The 22,175-nt window shown below is 57.4% G+C and overlaps 1 protein-coding gene across 9 annotated transcripts in view; it reads left to right on the plus strand.

Moving 5' to 3' along the window:
* Nucleotides 1-22,175, plus strand: part of PRDM16 (PR/SET domain 16) — a 312,932-nt gene that overhangs the window by 264,182 nt on the left and 26,575 nt on the right. For 7 of the 9 annotated variants that reach the window (XM_027576118.2, XM_027576134.2, XM_027576183.2 and 4 more), the window contains 5 exons: nt 730-864; nt 10,911-11,013; nt 16,865-17,081; nt 18,943-19,090; nt 19,578-19,731. In XM_027576118.2, coding sequence (XP_027431919.1) covers nt 730-864; nt 10,911-11,013; nt 16,865-17,081; nt 18,943-19,090; nt 19,578-19,731 — 757 coding nt within the window. The remainder of the gene's footprint in view (nt 1-729; nt 865-10,910; nt 11,014-16,864; nt 17,082-18,942; nt 19,091-19,577; nt 19,732-22,175) is intronic. The other 2 variants (XM_027576124.2, XM_027576153.2) reach the window with 1 other exon arrangement.

Raw genomic sequence — 22,175 nt, forward strand, 5'->3', positions numbered from 1 at the left:
CAGGGGACAGCATTCGGGTCTCCTAGTAAATGACCCGCTCAGAGATGCACACCCTAAGAAGCACGTTCAGAAATCAGTGGCAACAACAAAGTTAATAATGCCAGTCACAGGCGTGCTGGCCGCCAAGGGTGTGCTGAGAGGCCGGGCCTCTGCAGGTCCCAGGTGTCAAATGGAAACTTTCCACCCTTTAAGAAAACGGCATGTTTTTCTTACGTTCGAGTGATCTGCATGCTAGTGTGGGCATGCACACGCGCACACACGCACACATGCGTGCACATGCACACTCACACCGACTCATACGCAGCCACACACCCCAACAACACCTTTACCTTCTAGAATGTTTTTCCGCAGCCCAACGCCCCAACTCCCCTTGACAGAAGGCTCTGTTCTTAGATGCAGTGGCCTCTGCTTTCTCACATGTGGGATGGCTCTGCTGGGGCTTCTTGCAACCCTGGGGGCTCCCTTCATCACCAGGCCAGGGCAGCAGTCTGCTCGGTGAGCAAAAGGGCCATCCTGCCGCCTCTCTGCCGGGCTCCAGGGGCTCCTGGGACGGGCATCTGGTACAACAAGGGCCTTGCCATTGCCCAGGGGGTCTGCTGAGGCCCAGGTGCTGGGCTGCCTTCCCACGGGGCCCGAATACCTGGTCCCTCATTGGGCAAACGGCAGAGTGTGCAGACTCTCGCACACAGGATGCCTCTGACCCTCCCCGGTTCTCTCTCCCCCCACCAGATCTCCGAAGACCTGAGCACTGAGAGGCTCTGCATGGATGCTGGTCAGGCAGGCTCCGGCAGCTGGCTCAAGTACATCCGGGTGGCATGCTCCTGCGATGACCAGAACCTCACCATGTGCCAGATCAATGAGCAGGTAGGTGCAGAGTTTGCACACGGGCCTTCAGAGCAGTCCTGGGGGTGGGGCGGGGGGGGGCCTCTGCCCCCAGCCCGATGAGAGGGGCCTGCTGAGGTGAAGGGTCAGCTGCGGCTCTGCCAAGGACTTTTGCCCAGTCCTGTCCCACGGCGGGGGCAGCGATTTGACACTTGGCCAGCACTGAGTTTCTGGGAGATCAGCGACGCCTCACTGTTGCTCCATCAGAGACCTCGGGGCAGCTTGCCAGGGCTCAAGAACCAAAAGATGGCGGTTTCCGTGAAGGAAAGCCACGGAGCGGCAGGTCCTGAAACCACACGGGTCCCCTTCCCTGCTCATGTTGCCCCAGGAGGGAGAGCCGGCCGATCACTTATGAACTGTTGTCTCTGGGGCTCGGTCTGGCCAAGCTCTCTCAAAAAGGGCCAGCACTGCCCTCCGGCAGTGCCCTGCAATCCCTGTGGCTTCCCAGCCAGTCTGCGGAGGAAACCGGCCTTGTTTGGGCAAAAAATCCTGGCCCCGCTGGTAGCCAACTGATCTTTCCTGAGCTCGGTGGCCCTGACTTCAGCCCCTGGCCCCACCAGGGCCAAGGGACACCTCACTTCTGCTGCCAACCCTCCTGAGGTCGAGGACACCGCTCAGCACGCTGGATCCACGCTAGCGATGGTCCGTGCTGCCCGAGGACCACAAGCACTGCTGGTCCTCATTCCTTGTGGTGGCTGTCCAGGCCGTGAGTGGAGCAGGACAGAAGATGCCATATGCAGAGTTTCTTTCGACCAAGAAGGCCACGCATCCCCGGTGCTGGGAACTCTTAGTCCATGTCTTTAATTACAAGTTTGCAAATGGCCCCTGGAGCCTCCACGCTCCGGAGCCAGGCCCCTCAGGCACATTTCCACTGAGCTCCCAAAGCGCCGGGCTCCTTGGGATGCTGGGGGGCCCAGCCCCTCCCATCAGAACAATTTGCTTTTGCCTATAATATCTTGGGGTTACACATGAGATTTCATCTGCAAAAGGGATTCCACTGCTTTCAAAAATGTTTTCAGAGACCACATAACAAAGGGTACATTCTCCCATCGCCTGTGCAAACCATTAAAAGCGGTTCGAGGCTCTTGACTTCAGAGAAACAGTTTTGCATTAAGAAACACAGAGAGCACACACCAGGGAGGTCCCTAGGACCCCCATCAGCTGTCCTCCAGCCCCCTCCCTCTTCTGCTCAGGCTCCTTCTCGGCCCTGGGGCCCAGCCTGGATTGAGCAGATTCCTGCTGGACACAAGCTGGTGCTTGCTCCACAAACCGGTGAAATTTGAATCCACCGCTGCTCCTGGGATGTCTACAGCTTTGTACTTAGAACCCAGCATTTTGAAAATTAGGTGGTTTTTTTCCCCTATTACCAAAAAATACTGCAGAAATTAAAGCAAAAGAAGAATCATAAAAAATTAGAACTTAAAAAAAATACTTTTCCTTACTCCAAATGAAGGTGAAATGTGAGTGAAGGAGAATCGGATGTAGGCACGTGGAAAGAGATGTGCTATCCAATGCCCCTTCCTCTGTGGACCGCGGTGTCCTCGGTCGTGTGTCCACAAGCTGGGGGGCCACGGAAGGAGCACCGTGGGGCCAGGCCCGGGAGGGCACTTTTGTGAGATACAGAATAGAATAACGAAAGATCCGGATTCTTTATTTAAAAAAGACGTTTGTTAGAGTGTTTGAGCCAAACTTTAGTAGCAAAGTAGGGACCTTTTTGTGGCCAGCTTCTGGAAAAGCAAACAGATGCGTGAGCTTCTCAAAGAGGGGCCTGTCTTCAAACATCCTTGTTTTATTATTAAATTTCAGGGGAACGTGCATGTCCGCTCCACGTGAAATGGCCTGCTTTGCAGCAACGTCTTTCCATCTCTTTCCACCAGGGGGTAGATACTTTCCGCTGGGATGGAATGATAATCCTTAACTCTTACTGGTTCTCTTAGCCCCACTTTGGTCCCCAAATGCTTACTGTTCCCAAGGGTCCACCATAGGGTCAGAAACGCTCCCAGCTCTTTTACTCAAACCCGATATGACATCAAGTGTCCTTCAGACCCCTCCCCACCTGCTGGATGTTTCTCTCCAGCACGGCCTCGGGGGATTAACTATCCCTGGCTCAGCTCACAAGCTCAGAGGGAACTTGGGGTGCCCATTTAAGCATATGCAACACTGACATCACCCGAAGCATCGAAATTGTTCTACCTGGGGCATTTCAGATCCCCAGCCCTCTGAGGGAGAGAGGAGCCCCCCACCCTTGCAGCACCTCTGAGGATCAAGCGGTTGCTCCTGGTGTTACAGAGCAATGAGGTGCCCGCCAGCATCCCTCCTGAGGAGGCGCACCTGTAGGCTTAACCAGCCACGTGGAGTGGCTCCCAAGTCATGCAGGGAAGCAGGAGTAGGGCAGATGTGGGAGGCTGGTCACCTGGGCACCAGGTCAGGAGGTGCTCGGAAGACTGTCAGGTGCCTCAAATTTCATTCCAAAGTCTTGCCTTTGCGTTTCAGATATCAGAGGAAAATGTGCAAATTGTGGGGCACAGTTTCCTTTGCAAAATAATACTAATAATTTTAAACGCTAATAATATGAGAAACTGCTCTTAGATAAATCCACACAGGACTCAATAGTCATTGGATGAATAAAGCGAATTTTAGAAATGCCTTTTTTTCAATTATTTATTTATGTTGAGAGAGAGAGCGTGAGCAGGGAGAGGGGCAGAAGGGCAGGGAGAAAGAGAATCCCAGGCGGACTCCATGCTGAGCACGGAGCGCGAAGCAGGGCTGGATCTCACAACTGTGAGATCATGACCCGAGCTGAAATCAAGAGTTGGACACTCAACCAACTGAGCCACCCAGGTGCCCCGTGCCCCTAGAAATGTCTTTTTTTTTTAAATGATTTTATTTATTTATTTGACAGAGAGAGACACAGCGAGAGAGGGAACACAAGCAGGGGGAGTGGCAGAGGGAGAAGCAGGCTTCCCGCTGAGCAGGGAGCCCGATGCGGGGCTCGATCCCAGGACCCCGGGATCATGACCTGAGCCGAAGGCAGACGCTTAACGGCTGAGCCACCCAGGCGCCCCTCTAGAAATGTCTTTTTGAAAGGGATATAATAGACTGTTTTTAGTTTAAAAAAAAAAAACAGTTTTTTCAACAGTCTCCCCAAGGCTGACTTGCTCCCTCTCGGTGGCCACAGAAAGTGCCTCCATCCCCGTCCTGACACCGGTTGCTACCAAGTGGAATAAAAATGTCCCTGAAATATTAATAATAAAACAAAGATTTTTGAAGACAGGCTTCTCTTTGAGAAGGAAACATTACATGATATTAATGGGGTTTCTCAGATTTCCGTAATCCCAAGGGTTTCAACCAGGATTTCCTGCACTTACGGACACCCCCTGCCACACACACACACAAACGCACGGAAGTGAACAATCCCCCTTTCTCTCTCTCCATCTCACACACACACGCACACCAGCTCCCAACAGCACGGACATAGAAGGGACAGCATCCAGACTGAAAGTCGAAGATCCATAATGCAGGGTGGGGTTTGCCAGATGGTTTTCAGAAGCTCAAGTCACATGACCTCAGCCTCAATTTTGAGAGGACGAAGGAGACGGGGCAGGAGGAGGTCTCAGGGTCGAGAAGGGAAAGTCTCTGAAGTCACGGCCCCCAGAAGAAATGATCGGGCAGAGGAGGAGGCAGCTCTGAATGGGAGACGTATCCTCTGGAGAGAGCCACACATCTCCATTCACTGTGGCACCCGCGCCGTGAGCTCAACCCTGCCTGCAGCTTCTCATTTGTGCCACGAGACCCCCTGCTTGGCGCCCTGTGGCTCTGAGAGGTCCCAGCCCCAGGGGCCCTCGAGGACAGGTGGCCTGCTGGTCACTCTGCTCTGTCCTCTCTGTGGCTCCGGTTGGGGGAGCCCAGCTCAGCAGAGGCCACGCCGGGCCATGAATTTCCTCCTGGACTCAGGCCCATCAACTCAACAGTGACCTGGGGCTTGTTACCCGCATGGAGCCTGCAGACGGGTGGCCAGGCTGCTGGGAACAAAGCGTCCACAGCAGGCAGCCAGGGGGACGGAGCTTTTCTCCGGGATTTTTGGGGGTGGTCAGATCACAGCCGAAGAGACTGGGGTGCTTTGATTTACCTTTCCCGCTTAGTGTAAACGGGAGGCAAGGGAGAGCCCACGGGCACCTCAGTTCAGTCTGGGTGGCATGACGCCTCCTCCGGCCCCGGGCGACTTCACCTCCCTCTCCCCCTGCTGCCTGTCAGCTCCTGCTTTTCCTTTCGGAAAATCTGAGACACTCAGATCACCCCTGGGTGGTTCTTTCTCCTGCAATTATGAGCAAACGAGTTCATTTGAAATGTTTCAGGAGACAGACAGGGTCTGTCCCTGGATCGGTTTCAATGTTCAGAGTGAAAACAAGAGCTGGGGAGTAAGGCACGCGCGGAGGCCTGGTCACTGCGCGGCTCTCTCCCTGCCCCGCCTCACCTCCCCAGGGCAAGGATGTTGGTGGCGGGACGTCACGTGGCCAGCGAGGCTGAGGATGGTGTGACACGGTGCTGGGGTCACAAACAGACATTGGGGAGCATGAGTCAGGGGCTCCAGACCCCCCCCAGCACACCGAGGAGAGGCCAAGAGGCTCCCGCCGCACCCCCAGGGCCGGCCGGGCGGCGGGGGATCCCCAACAGCACCGGCACATTCCCCGGAGCAGAGGGGCCGGGGCTCCCGAAAGTGGAAGCAGACGAGCGTGTTAAAGAAAGGCATTTTGTTCGCAGATGAGCCGACTGATAACCACGCGGGCATGAGAGCTAAGGCTCGTTCGTAATGCAAACCCGGTGCTCCCGGCCGAGCGTGCTGCCCAGGCGGCTTCGCTTTTGCTTTCGCTTCCTCTCCCTCAACGCGGACCCCTCCGCCTGTCGCCCGTCGCCCGTCGCCTGTTGCAGCGTGCGAGCGATCCGCCGGGGTTGGCACTCGCGGGATGGCATCCAGCACCCTGTTCCTTCCTCCCTCTGCTCTCGTCCCCCACGATTTTCTCAATTAAACATTGTAAACGGATTGGCCGGTTTCAATGGTAGCTCGCAAACAATTAGATACAATTTCCCCTTTGAAATGAAAAGGGCAGGGGATTCATTGTAGCGTTTCTTGGCGGGTTTACAAAAGACTCAACGTATATATCAAATGCCTTTGAGTCCGAAAGCTGCCGAATTTTCCGGCACCCTCTTCAGAGCGGATTCTCTCTCTTCGGCAAAGAATAAGATATAAATTCAACCGTGCCATCACAATATGGGCTGTGATCACTTGTCAGGATTCATCAAATGGAATACTTTAGTAGGAGACGCCACCTAAGAGGGCTGAAGACGTCCCTCTAACGGTGGCCAGGCACGTCTTTGTATGCATAGATGCACTCTCCAGGTCCAAACTGCACCGCCAAGGCAGAGAGAAATGGGCCGGACTTTTCCCCACGTGTGTGCAGCTGGGAAGGTGACCGGACAGAGCAGCAAGACCGCGAGGACATGGACACAATTGCCTCAGCCCCGCAGGGAAGACAGGAGCGTGGCGAGCCCCAGGCATGCCGAGCCGTCTCCTCTGTCGCCCAGAGGAAGGAACTGTTTGCGTGTCCCTGCTCTGGATTCCATGGTTTTGTAAACTCCAAATGCTCAAGCCCCTAGGCAGCCTCAGGGCCGGGTGTCCATAGCCTTTTCCCAGGCACAGACGGCCCACGGTTTGGGGAGAGCAAGCAGTGAAGACTCACAGGAGCATTGGCAGAGTCCCTGAAGCCGTGAGACCGCACGGGCCTCTTCAGCGGCCCCCGAGAGACAAAGAAGCCCAAGAGCCGGCGTCCTCCCTCCAGCCAGGCCACTCTGATTGCGCTCGCTGGGTGGAATTGTCTCTCGTGAACAGACCCTCACATAGCACACCGGGGGTCTCCGCAAATTCCAGCACGATTCCCAAAGCCAGGATGGACAGACAAACACACTGAAAGACACTTTGCCCATGTTACCGAGACACTCCTTGAACGTTTCTCAAACTGGTCCAAGCAGGGAGCGCTGGACCACCCTCATGTTTCTGAGAAATGCATCTGCTCTGGGGCGGCGGGGGGGGGCGGGGGGCAGCGGGGGGAGCGTGGCCACCCCCTCCCGGCCTCCTCACTGCCCCCCAGGGTAGTTTGGGTGGAGTTCCTCATAATTTAAATTGTAAGGTTCTACAATTAAGTAGGAATGAAAATCGTGGAACTTAAATCCCCATATTCAAGATCAGTGTCTATCCCTGTGAGTTGATTTGATATTTAAAAAACAAATTCGAGGAAGTGGACCAACCTGACAGCCATTTTAAATTTGAACTATTTGGTCTGAAAGAATGTTGTTAAGGGGACAGTGACGTTCGTCTTTAGCAAGGGTCTGTGTGCATGAGCATGGCCTGTGTGAAATCCAACTTTTCTCAGGCAATTTCCCCACCTGGCATTGAGAACATGGCCATTCACTCGTGCCCGAGCTCCGTCCACCTGCAAGGAGCCGCCTCCCCGTGTCGGGACAAAGAGAGCACAGTTGTCGCTCGGAGGACCCGGGTTTGGTGCAGTTCGCCCATACTTGGTGGACCCGCCGACTTTGAAACAAGGACCTGACTTCAGACAGGGTCTGTTTGGCCTCGTTCCTTTGAAAGCTCTTTAAGAGCAGACGTGGATTGGCTCCCGTGAACTCAGCTGTTGTGGCTTCCCTAGCTCTCAGATCCTGAAACCAGAAGGAAGGTTCCAGCTGGGCTTTGCCCAGCTGCACACCCGGAGCCCCGAGACAGGGTTTCAGGGACCTGGGGGCTGCAGCTGTTTGGGGGGGGAGGGGGAGGGGGGCTCTGGGGTGCTGTCCCCTGCACGGACCTCGTTCCTTTCCCTGCGGAGGCTGACCTGGCATCAGAGGGGAGGGAGCTCTGTCTCCTGGAGGAACAGACCCCCACCCCCCCAAGGGGCGCGGAGTGGAAGGGAGCTTACCAACCCACATCGGGAATTTTGCAGGGGCTTCGGGAACCGTGGATTACAGGCTCAGCTCAGTAAATGCCAATCTGTAACGCCCCAGAAGCCTCAGTCCTACCGAAGCCGAAGCCGGCCTTTGTCCCGGGAAGTGGGCAGAGCCCGCAGACCTGGAACCGTGACTTTCTCCACGTGTCTGGCTGATAAGGCCTTTGTGCCCCTGGGAACAAGTCGTAAAAACACCCGGCTTCTGTGTGCACCAGGGTCGCCCTCACACCTCCGTGCCCTCGGCACCCGTGGAGTTTGGCAAAGTTCATGCCGACTCTGGTTCACCTCCCGCCCCCCTTCCAGGTGGAGGCAGGTTGGGGACACCCCCACCCCGCACCCGGCCCGGCCCTGCAATTAGCACTAATAGCGATTAATTCCATCTGCCGCTCAAAGTCCAGGCCACTGCCCTCGTGCCCTGCGCTCCAGCCCCGCCAGGAGCCCGGAGGACTGTCTCGTGGTCCTGGACTGGGGAGGGGGTGCCTGCGGTGCACAAAACTGCTCCCCACGGCCAAAAGCGCTAGACCCTCCCTCTGCTCCGTGGCTCTGGGCTGTGCCGGCAGCGGGAACGTGGGTCCCGGGGAGGCTGGGCAGCCTGGGAGTGCGGGTGGGGGCTGCAGAGGGGTCCCAGCAAGGTCGGGCAGCCCTTGAAGCTGGGAGGGGTGTGGGGGCGGGGACCTCGGCGGCCCTGGAGCGCGGGTAGGGGATTCCAGGAGGTCCAGCAGCCCAGAGAGCCAGGGTGGGGGGTCCCAGGAGAGCCAGCGGCACTCGGAGGAGGGGGTGAGGAGGGTGGGGGGTCCCGGGAGGCCGGGTGGCCCTCAGAGGGGGTCGGACAGGGAGGCGGAGAGGGGAGGCGGGACGCGCCCAGCGCCCCCCCGCCCCCCCGCCAGCCCCGGCCGGCCGGAGTAGGAGCCCAGCAGCCTGGCCGGAGGGAGGACGGGGCCCCAGGAGCCGCGCACGCACGGAGCGGGACGCCAGGTCAGAGCGGGGTCTCAGGGAGGGACGCGGCGGCGGGCGGGCCCACATTGCCCTCTAACGGGGCCCCGAGGGAAGCCAGCCGCGGACCCTCCTCTGTCCCCAGCCGGGCCCCAGCCTGCGCGCCACGGCGGCGCTGAAGGCACTTGCCGGATGCGCTGGCCCATGGAAGGGTGCTGAGCCTGCTGATGAATGACCCACCTAACCAGTCGCTCGCTCAGGGCTTCCTGGGCTTTGTTGGAGTGTCCCATATACTTTGGACCCCATTTTGAAATGCAGGGGCTCAAGTGTGATTTTTGTAAAACAATTATTTGGCCACTGGCCTTTTTTAGATAAAATGACACAAAACTGGGATCTTAACAGTTGGCTTAATTACAAGAGTTAGTAAGGTCCAGATTGTACTCTCCATTTTAAAATCTCGTCCCTAATTCGCAATGTATCCGAGAACAATTGCCAATAAAATTAACGAGTGCAGGGGAGAGGAAGTTTGTGCACTCCGTTGGTACCGCGTGTGGTGCCCCGGGAGTACATCCAGGCGAGGGCTGGGGACCCAGTGGGGCTTTGTGTGTCATCTTGGGAGTTCCCTGCTGTTGTGCCGGGGTGAGTCAGGACCCGCGGTTTGTGAGGGAGTCCACACGGACAGGGCCTGTGGAGGGGAAAAGGGGCCCGACAAGAGAGGAGGAAGCTCAGCCTCCCGGATGTTTCCCAGAGCCTGGGGACGAGGGGAGAGGCAGGAATGGTGTGCGGGCCTGTGCCCAGCTCAGTCTCTGGGTATCTGGGCCACATCCCACTGCTGCTGGACAGTCTGGCCTGACCCCTCACCCCCAGGTCTTCCATGAGGAGGGCAGTGCTAGAGGGCCTCCGGCGGGGCGTCGGGGGTGAGATCAGTCTGGAGAGGCTAGGACCCCTGCATTTCCCGGGGCAGATGGAATCCTCTTGGTCTTTCCCTGGCCTCCTGGTTGGTCCTGCGGCTGGGCCTTCGGGCTCCTTGGTTACGGTTCTCTGGATAGAGACCCAAGGTGGTAGGCAGATGATTGGCCGTTTGACATTTCTGTACTTGAGATGCAAGATCCCTGGTGTCAGCCCCACTCATGTGAGGAGTTGGGACCTGCCCTCCACCCAGGACCTGTGTCACTGCTCTCCAGAGAGGACAGGGGGCTCCAGGCAGGGAAGACCCCAGTCCTCTCCCACAGTCACCCAGGCCTTTGGAGCCCATTCCCTGGCTGCCTTCCCAAACGGGCCTGCCCTGGTGCCCTTCTGAGCCGTAGGGTTTTCCAGATCTTGGCCACACCTCCAGGGCAGACGGCCCCTTTTCCAGATGTGTGTCGGCAAACTACAGAGCTCCTCGGAGTACTGAGGCTGGATGTTCCAAATTCACCTCCCCTTGACCTCAGAGTCTGCTTCTCCAGGCTGCAGTATCTGCCCTGAGCCCCCTGCGCCCCTCCCTGTTCTCAGGGACACCCCCATCTAGCCCCCGATGGCTGTCAGGCACCGAGCTTGCTGCAGGCACACGTGCCCCTCTGCCTTCCCTTGCAAAGGGTGTCCGCGCTCGTGTGAGACTCCCAGCCTGCTGCCCTGGCCCACAGAGCCTCTGTCTGAGCTCATGGCCATTTTCAAAACATGCAGAATCACTCTCGACCCCCTCTAGACCCCAAGCCCACACCCCCCAGCAGCAAAGGGTGTGTTGTATACACACCGAGAAGAGGAGCCTCAGAACCAAGCCGGGCGCTGCTCCCGGATGAAAAGAGAGACCCTCCCTGATATTTCCCACTGGGACACCACCTGCCTGGGAACTTTCGGGCTGATCCTCACTGATTTCAACTTGCATCCCCTTTACCAACATCCAACAACTGGATGAAACAAATTAAAAGGGACTCTAGTCCTTCTGAGCATATTCTACCAAGTTCCAGAGGGGAACCTCTTAGCAGCAATTAGTAGGCAGGTGGAGGGGCCAGCAGGCCGGGCCCTGCGAGGAGCAGCATCGCCTGCGTGTGCCCAGAGTGGCTCTCCGAGCTACAAGGGCGGCTGCCCTCACCCCTTCTCTCTGCTTTTCCGTCCTAGATTTATTATAAAGTCATCAAGGACATTGAGCCTGGGGAAGAGCTGCTGGTGCACGTGAAGGAAGGCGCATACTCCCTGGGGACGGTGCCCCCCAATCTGGATGGTAAGCCCCCCGCCCTGCAGGCGCTCCTGAGGCCTCCCCATCACGTCACACCGCATGACAGGGGCCGCACTTCTGCGCTCCGGCCCCAGGCCCCCCTCCCAACCTCTCAGCTGAAGCGTCTGCGGGTTATACAAGCTACACGCCGCCTTTGAGATAGCCCTTCGGAGAATAGGAGTGAATGGGCGTCGTGTGGCATTGTATCTTTGCCGTGGTAGAATCCTGGGGGAGTTTGTTAAACTATATTATTATTATCAGCAGCAGCATGGTTTGCTCTCCTCAGTACTTAAAAACAAAAAACCAAACAAAAAACACAAAGTTTTGTGGCTTGGAAACCTTCGCCCTCCAGAGCCATGGGAGACATTTGGGGCTCATTTAAGAGAGGGCAGTGACGGCGTGTGAGAGTCTTTGAAAGCCATGCCTGTCCGTAGGGAACAGCAAAAAGTCCAAGAGAAAGGTTAAGGGAAAACTGATTTCGAGAGAGGGAACTCGGGGGGCTGAGGGGGGTCCCCCAGGGGCAGGGATGGTGGCTGAGCTCCTCCAACTGTCCACCCAAAGTGTTCCCACAGCCCTCCGCTCGGTGCTTGTCCAGTGGGCTCGCTCCCCCCAACACCCATCCACACCCGAGTGCATCGCAGAGGATGTTAGAAAAATTCCTGCTGCAAAGAGGCTAGGATTTCTGAAATGCAGATTTATTTTCCTTCATCCACATTGTGAAGCAATGTGCCATTCACCTTGGGGTTCTGGAACCGTTTTTAAGTCCATTCGAGGAGCAGCGCTGTGTTGGCAGCGGACGACTATCCATTAACTCCCTGCGTGCCGCCGCCGAGCACACAGTGTCTTTTTTTGGAATGAGACCCCGCGAGTGAGCAGAAAAGCAGCCTCCCCTCCTGGGGGTGGGGGTGGGGGGGCTGGTGATTCCACTCACGCTGGAGCAGGGGGGAGTTGGTTTTCTCCTTCCTGTCTTTCTTTCCCTCCCCTCCAAAGGCACAGAGGCTTAATGATTAATGCCACTTACCGCAAGTTCCTCTGATAATGTCACGTGAGGGAGTGGCCCTGGCTGGGCCTGGGAGCAGACGCAGCGACCTCTGCCTTAATTTACCCTTCCGATCCCGAGCGTGGCCCAGCAGTGAGGGTCCTTCCTCCACGCGGGCCATTCTCCAGAGGCCACAGAGCCGGGTCCTATCTGTACGTGCCTCTGAAGTTTGGTTTCAATTAGGCCATCGAGAAAAGAAAAATAAATGGCTGAGGTCTGGGTCGTGAGGGGATGGTCTCATTTTCCTTAAAATAATTGTTGAGAAGACCTATAGAGCTCAGGTAACTCAGCAGAACTCGGGAAGATAAACCCACCTACCTCAGGGAGCACCCGGCGAGGAGGTTTCGTTTGTGTAATGAAAACTTCTTTCTTCCAAAAGGTTTTAAAAACCTTGATTGCTATCCACCACCACGCCCCCCAACCCCCAACCCTGGCCCCCGATCTCAAATAAGCTGGGTCCACATTTCCCTAATAATTCATCAAACATTTGTGGGCTAATTGCTTGCCACACATAATAGTCCAGCATCAAACGTCTGACTTTTCATACTCTCTGCTGTCGCGGTCACCCCCTTGCCCCCCAACAGCCGCCCCCTCCCCAGCTAAACTCGGAATCGCACAGAAAGAAAATGCAAAAATGTTCCTCACTAAGATAATTATCATAAAAAATCTTTTATCCCAGCCCCAGCTAAATGCAGAGGCCCCTTATCACGGCAGGAATTTGGAGTGGGCTCTCGAGCGCTTTTGAGCCTCAGTCTGGTAGATTAGCATGTAGATGCCACATAATTGTGTCCCCCTCGGCTCTCTGAAGCCATTAGGCACTGATTTATTTTTCTGTTACAACTGCAGATAGACAGCCAGGCACACACCTGACACGCCACATCGGGCTGCCACGCCCGGGTCCCATCTGGTTTGGGGAGAACGTGGAGCTTCTGCCCCAGCCCGCGGCCCCCACGGACCCCCCACCAGATTCAGATGGAGGGAGTTCAGTTTCGAATCACAATTTTTGTGTGCTGCCGTTGGGGACAGGGGCCTTTGCGGGGGGACAACGTTCAGGTATCGCGGAAGAAACGGAGGCCCCGGGTTGCCAGCCCACTGGGGGCAGAGCGAGCTGGGCCTGCGGGTCTGAGCCTGGGAATGCTCTTTCAAAGCCGCAGCTTTGCAAAGAAATGCACTTCCAATTTCCCTGCAAGTGACTCAGAGCAGAGGGAAGCCACTTTCGGATTCATTAGTTCCGGCGACTTTTTATTTTGTTTTTACTCTCAGTGGAGAGGGGAAAGATTTCTCTTTCAGGAAAGCTTCTTGCACTTGGGAGAAAATAAAGAAAATCATTTCCATTCAAATATGCTTTTCTTTTGAGAAAGGCTCAAAACTGTTAACTTCCCCCCCCATAAGAAGTCAAGAGGATGCAGTGAACTGCGTATAAAGCATATGAGACAGATTATAATATAATATAACATAACATAACATAATACAACAACATGATCTACTACAATACCATATAATACAATGTAACATAATATAACCAGAATGTAACATATTCTTTTAGTTTTTTTTTAATATGGAATTATTGTGGTGGGCAGTGGAGCACATGGGCTGTGCACATCCTTTGTGGCGCATCCAGCGAGCCCTGGGCATGGGCTCTGCATGCCCGCCTTACCTGCGTGGAGGATGCTGGGACACCTGTCCACACTGCAGCACGGGGGGGAGGTGGCCAGGCTCACCCACGGCCAGCCCCCAGCTCCATCCTGCACCCAGGGCAAACTTGGGTCCGTGGAGGGTTGAGCAGGCAGGGGAGAAGGGCGACAGTTATCTCCCTGGTCCGTTTCACGGCCTCAGGATGTCCTCCCATGCCATCAGCGTGGGAATCGGGCTCAGTTTTCATTTTAAGTCCAAATTCCAGATCAAAACTGAGAAAGTTAAGTTGGTCGGTGGTATGGATGGGTGGGGTTGGCCTTTCTTCTTGTCTTTGTTTTCAAATTTCAACTTCTGTGACTGTTCCCAGTCGGGTCCAGAAAGAGTAAACTACCGACTGGCATTTCGAACTGACTCACGGCGCCGGTGGCGGTGGGAGGGCCCCAGGAAGTCAGAACAAACCCACAGGGGCAGCTTTGTGGGGTCGAGGCATCCGGCTCCGTTCTGAGATGGTGTTCTCGGTCCTCAGATGGAGAGGAAATCCACATCTCTAAAGACGAGGAGGGCCTGCGGGGAATGCCAGGCCGTTCGGAGCGCACACGCCACGCTTGGCGCTCTTCTGGGCCCCTGGCGGGAAGCTGGGACTCTGCCACCGGCTTCCCGGGCCCCGCCCGGCACCACGGCTCTGGTTACACGGCTCTACCACCTCCTCTCCCAGCACCCCAGCCTCCGTTTACCCGTCATCAAGCGGGCATAAAAAGCGACTCCCCCTGGGTGCGCATGGATGCCTTCGATGCACCAGCAGCATGAAGCTCCGAGCTCGGTGCCGGCTGGGCGCGGGCCCCCGAGACCTCGAGTGTCCCCACGGCTGTTCACGTTCTTTTCCCAGGAGACATTTCTCCTGAAGGGTTCACGCGCTCGAATTCTACTTCAAAGGCAATGCTGTGTAGACTTGCAGGGGGATTATTTTGTGATGTGCATCCTCCCTGGCCTTCGTGCCTGGCATTCCACCCCGCTACCTGGGGACCGGCCCCGTGCTTGGATGGCTTTTGTTTTAGAATCTTCGCCTTCGCGCTTCAGGCGGCCGCGGGCCCCACCGCTCCCATTCCTCCTGCCCCTGCTCTGCCTGGGTGCTGCTGGCCTCGGTGTCGGCCGGCACACCCTCCCTGTCTCCTCCAGCCCCGCGTCTGCGGTTTGCATGGACCGGCTGGCCTTGCCTCCCTCCCGTCAATTCTGCAGCTCAGCATGTGTCCGGGACAAGCTCCAGGGGCGGCCTTTCTGGGAGATGTTTGGGGCAGAGACTTCCAAGCCCGGAGCCTCAAACCCATGTTCTCAGCCCCAGACTGCCAGACTCAGTGTGAGCTGCTTTTCCCCATTTGTGTTGTATTCTTCCAAGCGAACACTTCCTTGACAGCAGGCCGTCCGCAGCAAGCCGGCTGGGATGCCTGGACCGGCATAGGGGCCCACCCGGCCCGTCCCCAGAGCCCTTCCCTGGCACCCACATACCTACCTCCATGCACAGATGTGAACAGAAATCACATTTGTGCCTCTGAGGGTGTCATCCAAGCCCTGCGGGTCCAGCCAGGGGCACCCCAGAGCCAGCTCCCATGGAGTCTGCCTCGTGGTGTCAGGGAGGAGGGGGGATCCTGGTGCCGACCGGTGGAGATGTCGGGTGTGACCAGACACCGGGAGTGGCACCTCCAGCATAGTCTCAGGGAAGCTTCCAGTCGTGAGCAGGTGGCCCTCACTCTCCCCAGCCCTCTCCCCTAAGCCCCTGCCCAGGCTGCAAAGCTCCCCTGCCCTTTCCTCGGCACTCAGATGGTTATGGTGGTCTCTCTGACAGGAGAGGAGACAGAGGGCAGCCCCCTTCTGCCTGCCCCCTATGTCCTTGCCTCCTTGGCTTTGACATCCCTCGGGGTCAGGCCATTTCGGTCAGCAGTCAGCCCAAGGTCACTAAAGCTCAGCGCTGCACCTGCACACACACTCACACTCAGACACATTCTCAAACACACTTTCACAGTTGCACAGACAGACACACATGCACGTAAACACACACTAAAACATGCACACACCTGCACACTCATACACGTGACACACAAGCACACATACATATGTGTGCTGACGCATTCACACTTAACATGAGCACAAATGCGGGTACATAACAGGCACACCCACGTGCATATGGCACACAAATGCACACACGTGTGCACTGAAACATACGTTCAGATGTGTGATGTAAGCATAAACATTAATGCACAACACGCACACCTGCCCTAGCGCCCACGCACGCTTGCACACCCACGTGAACATATGGAAAGACAAATTTTCACACGTGTAGCCACATACAGAAGCATATGCACACTCACACACATGCAGGTGAGAACATATGTACACACCCACATGAACAAGTGTAGGTGCACAAATATTCCTACACATTCCCACAGAGATACACAGACGTGGATGCAGATATGTTCAAATGCACAGGCACACTTTGTGCACACACATGCTCACCCACACACACATGCACACTACACGCCTGTGCACAAGCACACGTGCGTTCCCACACTCACTACAAGCACACACATGCACACCTTTTAATCCATTTGTGCAAGAGCTTTTATTGCACATGTTCTCTCCCCACCTCGGGCAGGGAGGGGGACACCCGCTCTGGGAGAAGCTACTGTTAGGCCGTCTCCTGGGGATGGGCCCAGAGGTCGTCTCTCCGGGGGAAATTTATGGCTTTGAGCTGATTGTTTGGCTTGGCACGGTGGTCAGGATGCCGCCTCGTAAACTGAATAATAGCTGCCCCCCCCTTTAATTTGTTTGACCTTGGCGAAGGTAATTTATGAGATGCATTAGAGCTCGGCCGGTGTTTTCTCCTAATTCATAAACAAAGCGCTTGCCAGCTTTCTTCTTTGCTCCCCAGTGCAGGGCCTCCTCAAGCCCAGGGTGGCCTCCTGCCATGCGGGGTGGGGCCCAGCGCTTCTCGGTGGTTCTGATGCAGACACGGGGTCCATGCGGGCCCCAGCTCCCTGAGGCAACCACACCTAGGTCTGGGAAGCGGGGCCAGGAAGGAAGCAGGAACAGCCCGCGTGGAAGGCAGGGCCCCCTGCACCCCCCCCGCCATGGGTCCGGGGCCTGGGCCCCATCTCGTGCTCCCCACCCACCTCCCTCCTGTCTCCCCAGCAGAGGAGCCCACGTTCCGCTGTGACGCCTGTGACGAGCTCTTCCAGTCCAAGCCGGACCTGCGGCGCCATAAGAAGTACGCGTGCGGCTCCGTGGGGGCCCCGCTCTATGAGGGCCTGGGTGACGAGCTCAAGCCAGAGGGGCTCGGCGGCGGGGGCAGCAGCGAGCAGGCCCACGAGTGCAAGGACTGTGAGCGGATGTTCCCCACCAAGTACAGGTGCCGCCCCTTCCCCGCCCTCACCCCTCCCCCACCCCCTCCTCCAGCCTCCAGGCCCCCCAGGAGCCCCCCCCGCCCCCCTGCAGCCTCACTGGGCCCTGGCAGCACAGAGGGAGACCGGGGAAAGGCAGACGTCTGTCCTGGCCCCTCAGCCCTGTCCACACTGACACATGGAGAGCTCCAGGGACAGGTGGAGACAGGGTCCCCTCTAGTGTGCCACCCCTCGGGGGCAGGTACCCCCTAGTCATCCAGCATCAGGGACCGAGTAGCCCAGGAGCTGGTGGTGGCAGGCCACAGGAGATCCTGACTCTGGCTGCGAAGGCCAGGCCCCTGGTCCGAGCCCGCTGCCCCTAGAAGATCTGCAAGTGGGCCGGCAGAGACTTTGCTGTGCTGGCCCCACCATTGTGCAGGCAGGGCTCAGCTGTGGGGACAGGCTAGGAGCAGAGTGAGAGATGCAGGCCAGACCCCAAGATGTGCAGGGTCAAGCCCCAAGGAGACTTCTGAAGCAGGGTCCAAGACCAGGATGGGGGGATGGCAGCACCCTGCTGCCCAGGGATCTGTGGAGTGACCTGACCCTCTGGATACACAGGACTCCTTCTCACACGGCAGGCAGGAGCTGGAAAGGGCCACCCAGGGATCCCTTATCCCCCACCCAGGCACCTGCCTCTGCTCCCCACGGATGGACCCCACCTGTCCTGGGAGACCTCACAGGCATGGGCGCAGTATGACAGCAGGACACGGGCACTAGCCGGCCCTCCCCTGGGAGGTGGGCACCCTGAGGACCCATGGGAACCCTGAGGAAAGATGAACCTTCTGGGCTGTGTGGGGAGAGAGCCAGGACTGAGGTCCCAGTGCTCCAGGGAACCCTGAAGACTTTTCCAAGTTGGGCGCCTCCTCCGGCCTCTGAGAATGTCTCTGGGACGGCCTCACAAGGTCAGAGTAAAGCCCCATCAGGTCACTAAGTGGCTCTGGTACTGCTGGGAACCGGACGCCAATCCCACCATGGCCTCCCCCGGGGCCGGGAAACCCTCCGCCCCGAACAGATGACTGAGAAAATAAGCGTTTGGGCAAATCCCGACTGAGGGCCTCGGCGGTAAGCGCTGCTCAAGAGGGTCCGTGTTTTCTTTACATAAACACATAAATCACAATTAACAACAGGGAAAAAGATACAATCTGCCAGTGCTCAAGAACCAAGCGTTTCTGATGTAAATGGATGGCTGGGCCCCGTAATTAACGGGTCATGATGTATTGCTGCTTTGCTCACAGAGATTAACGGTCACACCTGGGACAGGAGGGGAAACAGGACGTCCCCCAAGAGGAGGGGGTCAGGAGCTGTGCCTTCATCCGAGTGCAGCCGCCCCTGCCCAGCAGCTGGGCGCTCCCCACCTTATCAGGCCGCAGTTGGAGACCCACCCGCTCACCCCCAGCCCACCTCCCTGCTGTGTGCCTGGCGGGGAGGCCAGGGGTGGCCTTGGTTTCCTGCACCTCACCCCCTCTCTGGGGCTCACGGCAATGTCGGAAGTTTCTGTGCCCCTTTACCTAGGCCCAAGGTTAGCCTCAAGGTTAAGATCATCTTGACGAGCAGCCAAGCATTGTGAGCTGGGGTCCTGCCCTGCCTCTGGCTGCCTGGAGGAGTGGTCTTGGATGAGGGCCTGAGCTTTGTGCAGGCACCACTTCCTCCCCATGTGCTGTGGGAGGGCCGTCTCTGCCCCTCCATCCTGTTGACCTGTCCAGAGAGGAGGTGGACAGACCTGCTGCCAAGACCACTCTCATCTCTGAGTGGGGGCTGGGGGGCTGGGGGCCACTAGGCAGTGGGCAGGCAGGCAGGCCCCCAGTGACCCCGTCCCCTGTCCGCGTGCAGCCTGGAGCAGCACATGGTTGTGCACACAGAGGAACGGGAGTACAAGTGTGACCAGTGTCCCAAGGCCTTCAACTGGAAGTCCAACCTCATCCGCCACCAGATGTCCCATGACAGCGGCAAGCGCTTCGAATGTGAGAACTGCGTGAAGGTAACATGCACACGCACCTGCTGCTCCCGCCCACACACACCCCGCCCCGCCCAACGAAAATGCTGATGAACTGTGCAGAGCCGATAAGATGCCTTAAGTCCTTTGGGTCCTTCAGTTTGCCAGGGAAGAAGGAAGCGCGCCAGGTCACACAGCTAGGGAGGAGGCCAGGGAGACCAGACGCTGTCCTCTCCGCGGTGGGATCCTACCCCCGCCCGTGTGTCAGAGCTCTTGGGCCTAGAAATGCATTCTGAGCTCCTGCTTCAAGCATCCTAACCGCAGCTCCCCCGGGAATGATTGTCGGAGACACAGAGTCTGGGGAGAGGCTCAGCGGCTCCCCTGAGGTCATCCAGGGCAGTCACCCCGACCGCAGAGACCCCTCCCGGCCAGGCTCAGTGAAGGGGCCAGAGCAGCACTGAGAGCCCAACCCAGCGGCCAGAACTGGGCCAACGGAGGGGGGGGCGGCAAGCAATGGCATCTGTCCCCACAGGTGTTCACCGACCCCAGCAACCTGCAGCGCCACATCCGCTCCCAGCACGTAGGAGCCCGGGCTCACGCCTGCCCCGACTGCGGGAAGACGTTCGCCACGTCCTCGGGCCTCAAGCAGCACAAGCACATTCACAGCACCGTCAAACCTTTCATATGTAAGTGATCCTCCAGCCTGGCCCCCCCACCGGCCTCTGTGGGGGTTGCTCAGAGGTCAGGCCAAGGCATGCAATCCCTGGGCTCTCCCATTCGCAGGACCCCTGCTTGCTCAGAATCCTCTGCCAGGTGAAGCCCAGGCCGCGGACCCCCTCCTGGTACCGCCTCTTCACCACTTGGCTCTGCCGCACCTGCTCATCTTGTGACCTACCTCTCTCTTGCTGTGGCCTCATTTTCCCCTCCTGCTCTGCTTGGTTCCTCCCCCTTGCTTACCCCTTCAGTGGCCAGAGGTGGGTGGTAGGAGGCGGGGAAGGACCGTTTCAGCAGTCCTGGGTCCTGCAGAAGGAGCCAGCAGCCCACTCCACCCCTGTTCCCTCTACTCTCCCCTGTACTCACACCCCAACCTGAGCTCTGGGAGGCATAGAAATCCTAGTGACACTCACTGAGCTCTGCTCATCCCCACAGCAGCCTTTAGGGAGCCCAGCCTGTGTAGCCTGCACCGTCCGGGCCGCAGGGGCCAGGTGTAAATGCCCCTCTCATCACAGAGCTTACATGCAGCGCAGGAGACAGAGGCTAAGCCGTATGAGCAGTAACGACACATGGGACCAGCCTATCAGCATAGAGGTGGTGGCGCAGGGTTAGGAGGCTCTCCAAGTGCTCAGGTCGACCCAGGTGGGTCCTGGCCCTGTAAATACAGTGGGAGCCAGGACGGCTTGTCAAATGAGAGGCATTCTAGCAGAGACCTGGAGGAAGGGCAGGTGTGAGCCAAGGGGGTACCTGCGGGACAGGGGGGTGCTCGGGACGGGGACTGGGAGCAGAGAGGCCTTAAGGCCACCATGTTTGAGGGAGTAAGTGAGGGGGAATAATAGAAGATTGGAGAGAGGTCACAGGGCCAGGTTTTGGGGACCATGTGAGCCAGCGCAGGGGCATGAATCTTATTCTCAGTCAGTTTGGAAGCCACAGAAGATTCTTCTCTACCTAGCAGTGTGCTGACTTAGTCATACAAGATTGTGCTAAGTCATCATTTCATGTGATTTGCACTGTCATCATCCACACGAGGTCATGCGGGGTCATCATCCTCACGAGGTTGTATGGGCTCATCATCCACACGAAGTCATGCAGGGTCATCACCCACACTAGGTCTCGCAGGGTCACCATCCACACGACGTCGTGCAAACTCATCATCCACCATACGACGTCGTGCAAACTCATCATCCACACGAGGTCGTGTGGGGTCATCATCCACACGAGGTCGTGCAGACTTATTATCCACATGAGATCCTTTGGGATCATCATCCACACAAGGTCATGTAGACTTACCATCCGCACGAGGTCATGTAGACTTATCATCCACACGGGTCATGCAGCGTCACCATCCACACGAGGTCGTGCAGACTCACTATCCACACGAGGTCGTGTGGGGTCATCATCCACATGAGGTCGTGCTGACTCATCACACGAATTGTGCTGAGTCATCATCTCACGGGAGATTGTGCAGGGTTGTTCACATGGATTGTGCAGAGTCATCATCCACACACACTATCTCGTAGCATTCTTCAAAAATCCAACCAAGGAAGGACCACACTGTCTACACCTGACAGAGAGGGAAACTGAGGCTCATGGACATTAAGTGACCAGGTGCTCATGGCCACACTGTGGAGTGGGATTGTGGCCCCTGAGCCTGGCTGGGGGGCCGGAACCCCTCGGACCCCATGGCATCAGTGGGAGGAGTAACTGGACGCTTGGGGCCTGGGCTTGGGGTAGTTTCCGAGTGCTGTTCAGGTGCAGGACCCCTGACCCTTGGGGCCACACGCCGACTGGCTGGTCCGGCCTTTGTTGCATGGCTGGACTGTGCCCTCCTCCTGCCCCTGTCCCTAGCCCAAGCTTCCAGTCCCCTGCTGGAGACGACCCAGACACCAGTGTCCCATGGGTCACGTGCCCTGCCCCCAGTCACTGGCAGGTTCTAGAGAGAGACGGGAGCACTGGTGCCGCAGGGCCCGTTCCCTCTGGGAGGGGTCAGGAAGCGGCGAGATGGGTGGGGGCAGGGATGGGGGGCTTTGACGGGGACCAGAGACGCATGTCCTGCTTTCTGTGCATGAGGGTCCCAGGAGGTCCCACGTGGGGCATGAAATAGAGCTTGGAATTTTGAAGTGAGCTTAGGAGCAGGAAATTGTGTGGAAGTTCAAAAGTCGCTACCTTTCTGAGCACCTAGACACAAAGTTTGGTGAAGTCTCCCTGGAGCGTATTTAGTAATGTAAGTTCCAGGAACCATCGCGCTCTGCCAGGGTCTGAGCCTACTGTTTCCACGGCCCACGCAGACACCTGGCGTGGACAAGCAGAGCCCGGGCAGCCCGGCCCTGCCGGGTGCTCCCTCCAGCTCCTGTCCATGCTGCACACTCACCTGGGTGTCTCGGCTTTTGGCTAAAGGGTGAAGCTAAAGAGAAAA

The sequence above is a fragment of the Zalophus californianus genome, chromosome 4 (genome assembly GCF_009762305.2).
Source record: "Zalophus californianus isolate mZalCal1 chromosome 4, mZalCal1.pri.v2, whole genome shotgun sequence".
Classification (NCBI taxonomy): Eukaryota; Metazoa; Chordata; class Mammalia; order Carnivora; family Otariidae; genus Zalophus; species Zalophus californianus.